We start from the raw sequence: 9,238 nt of genomic DNA on the forward strand, positions 1-9,238 counted from the left end.
TCCACTTAGACCGCAGTCACACCTTTTCTATTAAAGGACAATATTTGCCCCCTTAAATTGATTTACAGGTGCATTTTTTACCTTTATAGAGGCAACAATTTTCTATCCTTATTAATCGTATCTTATGTCATGTTTTATGTCATATTCTTAACATTCCATTAAGTATATTATAATATAATATAATAAATAAAGCAATAAATGATGGCAAATCGAAGTGATAGCCTACTTGTAGACTTAAAAATAAAACCACCAATAGGTGGCGCCAAGTCACTGTCTTAATGAGCCAGGCGTCACGTTATTAATCACTGACTCTCTGAATCTTTCAAAGCTGCAGATTTGTTCACTAGGCAAGGCAAGGCAAGTTTATTTATATAGCAGATTTCATACACAATGGTAATTCAAAGTGCTTTACATAAAAGGAATTAAAACAATCATAAAAAAATAATCACAACAATAAAACAAGGTTTTTAACAATTTAAATGATCTAAAATTGATTTAAAACAGTTAAGAATAGAAAAAGATTATACATAAAATACAGTGCAATCAGTTCGGACGTAGCACAGTGCTCATTCAATAAATACACAGCTAAACAGATGAGTTTTGAGTCTGGATTTAAATGTGGCTAATGTTTTAGCACATCTGATCTCTTCTGGAAGCTGATTCCAACTGCCAGAATCACACCAAGAATCCTGACTTTATTTTTTGTTTTTAGACCCCCTAAAGCCAGGGTTGCATTCAACTTTAAAACTTTTACCTTGTTTTCAAATTCCAATGACTTAAGTTTTCTCCTTGTTTAACTGAAGAAAGTTTTGGCACATCCAACAGTTAATTTCATCAATGCATTGGCAGAGGGAGTCAATGGGGCTGTATAGTCATTTGGAGATAAGGCTAGGTAAATCTGGGAGTCACCTGCATAGCTGTGATAGGCAATTTGGTTCTTTATCATTATTTGACTTAGTGGGAGCATATACAAGCTAAACAAGAGCGGTGCAAGAATTGATCCTTGTGGGACTCACATTTCATGGACGTCCACTTACGACTTATGCTCTCCTATACTCACATAATAACCTCTCCCTTCTAAGTATGACCTCAGTATCAGTATACAGTATACATTAGTATACAGTAGTCAACATTTTAAGTGTATCAAAACCTTTCATCAAAGTTGTCCTAAAACCAAAACAATAACCGTTCTTGTCTTAGGACAACTTTGATGAACTTTTTTGATCCACTTCAAGTGTTGACTACTGTATATATATATATATATATATAGTAACTGCACATTTGTAATGATGAAGTTGCAATTTAGTACATTTAAACATTTAAAATATATTAACTATGTATGGAAGCCTGTTTCCATAAGATAAAGATTAAAATGAAATTTAAAAAAAAAAAGGTTAAAAATTAACTGCACAATTTAGACAGAAAAAGTAAGAATTGCGAGATATAAACTAAGAATTGCCAGATATCAATTTGCAATAACCAGTTTTATTTTGCATTTTGTGGCAGAAACAAAACTGAATTAAAATATTTAAACTCAGGATTCTGAGAGAAAAAGCTCAGAATTGTGAGATATAAAGTTGCAATTACATTTTTTATTTTTTTTTATTCCAGGGCGAAATTGCGAAAGATTAAATAACACATACAGTTAAAATTATAATCAAGTACTTTACATGTGCTTTAGTATGCCAGTACATCAAATAAATGTACTTCTTTAAAACACAATAAAAGATCATTAAAACATAATGAGTTAAAATGTATTTTAAAGTATTTTTTAAATTTGGCTTTACTACAATGCACTTTTTAAAAGTGTACTTAAAGGATTAGTTCACCCCAAAATTTAAAAATTCTGTCATTAATTCCCTCAAATACCCTCATGTCGTTCCAAACCCGTAAGACCTTCATTCATCTTCGGAACACAAATTAAGATATTTTTGATGGAATCTGAGAGCTCTCTAACCCTCCATAGACAGCAATGATATTACCACAATCAACGCACAGAAACGTAGCAAGCACATCACTAAAATAGTCCATGTGACATCAGTGGTTTAACCGTAATTTTACGAAGCTATGAGAATACTTATTAAACTATCCCTTTAAGTGTGCTAAAAAATAAAGTCATAAATGTGTACTCTGTAAGTACACTTAATTAACCTTTTATTTCTTTAATATTATATTATCCGCAACAACTGTTTTTTTTTTAGATTTAAAGTACACTACAAGTGCACATTCAATACAATTAAGCACACTTCTTTTTTAAAAGGGCAGCCGTCAAGCATTGACTGTAACAGTAATAAATTTTTACATTTTAAATATTGTAAAAATGTGTTGGTATATGTTGCTCTGAGTGTTTTTAGTACATTGCTATAAAGTCGCTACGGTGTTTTGGGTGGTTACAGGACTAGTTATGCAATAAAAATGAAGATTTAGTGTTAGTATTCATTCAAATTCCTAACACTAAGTATACTAAGCACTAGTAATCATGATGCTGCTTGTCACAAGTTATCAGGAAGCTGACACGTCAACACACTACATAACACAGCACAACCCAAAAAACGGGTATAAATAGCATGACAAAGGCAATGCACCATTCAGTTTCAATTCAAGTGGTGATACCAGCGCAGCCTTTGTGTGAACTAATTAGGTTTTTCTCTGGCTTTGTGACTTTTTTCCCCTCTTTCTTTTAATTTCTCCCTCAGCATGTGGTCTCCTGAAGAGACATATTCAGGACGAATTAGACTTTTATGTGAGGAAACTGTGCCATCCTTATTTAGTTCCCTGCATGCATTGCAAAGTCAGAGCGAGGACTGCTTTCTCTCAGCACATACTAGCATAACTAACAAACACAAAGAAAACACAACGTTCTACAGCTTTTTATTGCGCTACAACAGTAAACAGAATATTTAATAAAGAAAACCATGTCTTAATCCTACAGTAAACAGAAAAAAATACCATAATACCGTCAAGAGAGAACAAGGCAAATATAAAAAACACAACAATAGCTTCCTTCACAGCTTTCACCGCATGAGATTCGCTAGGGACCGGAGCAGTGTTCGGCAGGATACTGAAGTGTGTCTTTCAGTGTCACACACTTCAGAGGTTCTGACACGCTTTAACATCCTTTAGACGGTACGGCGAAATACATATCTCACAGTCAGAGACAGACAAAAATTAGGGCAAGCAAATATTACACTTCCTTTTCCACACAGCCAAAGCCTCTTTTGTTTTTCAACCTTTACAAAACGTACTGTAGCGTTACCATATTACAATGATGGTAACAGATAGTAATCCTTATGGTACTCTGATATATTGCCTACTATGATATTTTATGATTACCATGTTTTTTTACATGGTTCTCCAAGGAAATAAACCATGTCAAAATAAGTATGATTGTAATTGTGATTTAAGTGTCTGTAAGATGTCTAATATTCTAAATAATATTCTATGAAATGTGGTATTTTTGATTATTTCAAAATAAAAAAATAAAAAAATTAAAGTAATATTCAAAGAATAAAATCATATTTATTTGAATAAATTGCTAACCGAAATCTATCTATCTATTTCTATACACTGTGTGTATATATATATATATATATATATATACATACACATAATACCACAATACAAACAATACCAATGCAAATTTCAAAAAATGCAAAAAATTTAAATGTCAATATTTTTTTATTAAATACTTAATATTTATATTAAATACTCAAATCAGATAAATGAAATAGAATTATATTATATAAATTAAAATATTAAAATATATGGTCTCATTTGTTAGCATTAGTAATAATATATTAGTAAATGATTCTAATATATTATTAGCATCGTAATAATATATTAGTAAATGATTAACTTAATATTCTAGGATTAATTAATGCTGTATAAGTATTGTTTGTGTTAACTCATATACTTAACTAATGTTAACAAATGAAATCTATTCTTATTGTAAAGTAAAGTGTTACCAAATAATTGTTAGGCCTATTTGTTAATTATTGATAATAAAAAAGCTCTAAGCCATAACATTTTCCTCTCAAATATTGTTATAAATTATTTATTGAAAAGTTCCTTACAGGAAGCAACCGCTGAGCATTTATATTCAAATCCAACAAACTGGTGGGGCTTAACTGCTCCTGTGGCTAAAATTAAACTGTCAGATGGAGACAGCAATCTGAACTCGCCGGGCTGCAGCTTCTCAGACTCTGTGACATGAAGGTGAAGAGGTTTCGTATCTCCACACGGCTAGACACATTTAGAGAAATCAATTGATAGTCCAGGAACGGAACTAAATCAGATTGGAAATCCTGCACGACTGAATATAGAGTCAAACCACCAAATGACCAAAAAGCTCCAGTATGCCTTATATAAAGCTGTATTAAACATGGGGAGGGGGGAAAGCAAAGAAACAAAAGGGCCTTTCGCACCGCGGGAACCTTTTCATAGTACCAGAACTAATTGTGGAACTACCCACTTTTTGGCGTTTTCGCACCGCCGGAACTGGGTGCGATTTTAGTACCGGACTGCCTTTTTCGAGAACCAAATTCAGTACTTTAGTACTGTATATTTAGTTCTGGAACTAAAGCGGTGCGAAAGGCCCTAGAGTCCTTGAACCTCAAAAATGCTTAGGTTTTGTTTTTTAATGACTTTTTGATTTGATTAGACACTGGGATTCCTCTAATGTGCAGAGTAAGTGGTTCAATATCACAGGTTGACAGAATCTACAAAGTAGATTTTGACATTTTTCTTTTAAAAATGCAAGAGTTGTTCACCTAAGAAAGATACTTCTATGCAAATGCTATGTGTTTCTGGCAATAAAACAAGACTGAATGCTGAGAAAAAAAGTAATAGCAAAGTTTAACATTTAACATTATTGTCAATATGAGGAATATTGTCAATATGATGCATGCATTGCCTTCTCTTTCCCCTGTGAACTCTGTCCTATGCAGATTACAGCTGTCATCCATTAAAACACTAAGGACATCACTGTCAGTCCAAGCCATTCGCACCTTGTCAAACTACATTTATATAAGAGAACTGACATTCTAAAGCGGCATCCAAATAACAGACTTTTAAGACTAGATTAAGTCGTCTCAAAGAGTAAGGTCTTTGTTTAAAATTAACATGAAACAGCATTTGCCACCCATTTTACTTCCATATTGTAACACAGGACATTTAACAATAAAAAAGCACAACAGGATTTTATTAATTGGGGCATTTTGACTTGTTGATGTTTGAAGTCATACTACTACGGTGGCTGAGAAGTGCTAAACAAATCACAATTCTGAAATCAAAATAACAAATTACAAACGCTACTGTATCAGCCTATGAAATGATGTTATTCATTTTAGCCAACATTCAAAGAATATGTGTTGCATAAGAAACTGTTCTTTCAGTATCATTGAGTTACTATTAGCTACATTTTTTACTTTTATCTAATTTTTTATGTTTTTTTATATTCTAAAGTTTTAGAATTTCTGATGTTTTGTCATTTTTATGCATTTTATAATGTTTATATAGTTTGTAGCTATTTTACATCGTTTTTTTATATAGTTTAGTTATTTCATAGTCGTTTCAGTTATTTTAGTATATAAATAAAAATGTTTCCTATGCAACTAGCTGAAATAAAATCAGTTTGCATTTTATTTCAGTTAATGTTTATTTAATTTCAAGCAACAAAATGTTTTTTATACTTTTAGTTCCAGATAACCCTGATAAGGAAAACATTTTTATTTTTTAAATAAAGCTGAAATAAAACAAAATATAAATATTAGATGAAAAACTCAAACTTCAAAAACTTAAACAAAAATTAGAAATGTTACTTTGATGACTAGCTGAAATAAAATAGGTACTAAGACTGAAATAAAAATAAATTAAAGCTAAATAGAAATGTTTGAAAATGAATAAAAATTACTCAAACTTAAACTATAAAATTTTCTTTTTAGAGATGCTTTACAGCAGAATTTAATTTTGTTTGCATCACTGTACAGCTGCTTTGAAACAATGTATAAAGCGCTATATAAATAAAGGTAAAAAATTATATTAAATAATAATACTGCAGTAACGCATACATGCATGGAAAATACTACAATGCAGTACTTCAATATTAGAAAAATATATTCATTTTTTCTTTTCCAGGGACACTACTGTACTCAAAGCATAAATACTAAGTCAGCTCTAAGGCAACAGTCCAAAACTAGTATCAACGGCAGCCTACTCACTGCATGACTCGCTTGGTAGTGAGTCGAAAAACAACAAGAGCCTTACTACAGTATTATCATCCACACCAACAGCCATCACCATTATCATTTCCCTCAACAGCAGCTCCACCCAGTTCTTTGTCATTAACCTGCTCCAGCAGAGGAACAGACGCTTGGCCAGAACTATATATGACTAGTACTACAAATAGCATCTTTATTGCTGGTAATTGTTCACTCAAATCAACCAAACTGCCCAATCCACACAACAAGTCACTGCTGCTGTGATGATGACTGAAGATATTTAGTCTTGTAAAGCTGAGGAAGATAAAATCTATATACAGTAATATGGTCTAATCTGATATCAGAGTCTTAAAAGATTAATATCTGAAAACAGAATGAGCAGTTAACTGGATCATCATGATCATATTACCTCATTTTGATGGGATACTGACATTGAAACCTCTTTTCCCACCATTTTCAATACCTAACAGGAACCTTCACTTAAATATCAGTTTATTTGTCTATGCACATTAGACAATCACAAATCTTATGATTGCAATTTACAGATTAGGTCATGAAGCCGAATAATGTGTGTAGCCTGATAATTGTGTACAAACACAATTTGATCACATTGTTTTGTAGGTATAATTAATCAAGGTAAAATGATATTGCGCTTAAATTGTGTAATATATCCACAAGAATCAGTATGTATTATTATGTGCAATCATACTAAAGCTCCTGCTGTAAGTCACTCATGAATGAAACAAAGAAACGGAGGGTTAAAACGCTCCTGGCATGTGAACAGAATGAGAACTGGAAGAACAGTATCTTATAAATCTATAATGTTGCCATTTTTGGCATTAAAAACTAAAAGATCTAGGTTTAAATTATAATGAAGTTGTCTTTTCATCATTATTCTGTCATGCATGATGACTTTCGAGTCTTAAATTGGTTACAAAACAACAATGACAAGCTGTTTATCTCATCATTTGTGCAATTTATCCACTTTATTTACATAATAGCAAAATCAATCTCTCGTCAAGCAATCTGCACCATAAAGAAATGCTTTATCTGTAAAAACTGTGACAGACATAACAGTAAGATCTCTATTCACCAAGTAACCCATTGCCACAACAAAGCTGAATCCAACAGCGCTGGCTCGCTATACTCAAAAGCATCCCTGCCTTTCCCATCAATTATGAAGGAACCTATATTTGGAACACACACGAAAACAGTAGCTGCACATCAAAACAAAAGCAATACATGGCTATAAATGCAGCCTCTCTATATATAACAGAATCATTCAAAACAGCTCTTGGGTCCTTAAGGAAAATGATTGTGCTATCTTAACTGAAGGTCTTTGTCCTGTTTTTGCTCACTAAGATGCACGTCTCTTGAACAGGATCAGTTCAGTTCTAACATTTCACTAAAGCATAAAGGCTTGAACGCGTTGCCCTCAACTAAGACAAAAGATATATAGGGTATAATAAGGGAATGCATGTGCAGTGAGTGGCGCAATGAAATTATCCAATTACTGGCAACCTGATAATGGCTTCAGTGTGCTGTATTTCCATAAAGAGCTAACATAAAACACTTAATGTCTGTCTGGGGCCGAATATAAGGCAAAATGGAGCTGAGAGAAATATAAGAAATCATTCACATGTGGATTATTTGGATGCATTGCTGCACTACCTGTAACACAGATTGTAAATAGTACATATCAAGATTAGTACTATTTTCAAACATGGTAACTGTATTCAGATGTGGGTGCATTGTTATCGTTGCAAATGTGCTTTTTACCTGTAATATCACAAATAAATAAATAATTTTCGAATATGGTCAATTTATTCACATGTGCATGATTTGGTTGCATTGTTATCGTTACATTTTTACACTACCTATAATGCCACAAAAATAACAAATTATAATAAATAATGAAACAAAATTAGTGCTACTGTTTTCGAATATTTATTAGACCTGTATGGTTTGGGTGCATTGTTATTGTTTTACCTGTAGTGTCATGCTTATTTACGATGTTCGTAATTTGTACGAATCTTGAAATATCAAGTATATTTATTTAATGGTGATTATTAGCTATTATTTAACACGATTTTAAAATAAACGAATTGCATTGCTTGTTCATTTGACTTATTTATGCATCCCTCAATCATTATTTATTTACCATGTTTGACCCACTTCAGCTAATAAACCCATTTGAATAGAATTCATTGTAATGGTCATCTGCTAGCCAAACGCTGTGCGCTATAACGCGTCCGTATGGTGATGCTCAAAGGAACAGGTCGCTTGCACGCGCAGCCAGCGGAGGTGAGGATGGTGGACATGTCATCTCTCTCCACGTACCTCAACAATGAAGGTCCTCTCTTCTCCACAAACAGACACGACCCAGAAGAGAATGTGGAAATAGCATGTTTTCCAACAGAACCCCGGGAGTCCCGTCTTTCTCCCCCTGGCTCCCACCCCCGCCATGACTGTCCCCAAATTCCCCCCACTGTCCGCCGTTGATTTCCAGGCTTGTTTCTTGTGTTTGGTCTTTATTATTTCAGAAAAAACAACGACCGTCCTATATTCCTGATGGTGCTGTGAGCGTTTCTTCTCAGTCGAGCGTTAAATTCGCAAAGCCATTTTGTGTCGCGTCTTCTCAAGGTGCTGCGTTGAAATGATGCTGCGCCGCTGATGAGCTCGAGCGAATGCAGTACCGTAACCAGCGCGCACAGACCCACGCGGAAGTCCGACTCCTTGAGCGAATCGGTTCTTTTGAACCGTTCGTTTCAACTGATCGCTTATTAAACAAATTGGCAACTACTTTCACCCATCTTTCACAAAGAAGGATTTAGAACGATAAATTCCTCTTGACGATTGTTTTAGTAGCCTACTTTTTGAGGAATATTTAGAGAGAAAATGGGTTGCATTGACGCCCTCAATCAAATGGGTAATTCTTTCTGATTTTTAAAAAACTAATAGGCTATAATATAAAACAGTTCTTTTCTATAACACAGATATGAGAAATAGCCCGAATAAGT

At 33.4% G+C, this 9,238-nt stretch overlaps 1 protein-coding gene across 1 annotated transcript in view; it reads right to left on the reverse strand.

Annotated features, from left to right (window-relative positions):
- LOC107723920 (matrix metalloproteinase-24-like) overlaps positions 1-8,887 on the reverse strand; it is a 37,656-nt gene extending 28,769 nt beyond the window's left edge. Inside the window, exon 1 of the mRNA XM_016532649.1 lies at positions 8,559-8,887. Coding sequence (XP_016388135.1) covers positions 8,559-8,684 — 126 coding nt within the window. The 5' untranslated portion in view covers positions 8,685-8,887. The remainder of the gene's footprint in view (positions 1-8,558) is intronic.
- Between the last annotated feature and the right edge of the window lie 351 nt (positions 8,888-9,238).

This window comes from Sinocyclocheilus rhinocerous, unplaced genomic scaffold (assembly GCF_001515625.1).
Source record: "Sinocyclocheilus rhinocerous isolate Xijiao unplaced genomic scaffold, SAMN03320098_v1.1 scaffold875, whole genome shotgun sequence".
Taxonomy (NCBI): domain Eukaryota; kingdom Metazoa; phylum Chordata; class Actinopteri; order Cypriniformes; family Cyprinidae; genus Sinocyclocheilus; species Sinocyclocheilus rhinocerous.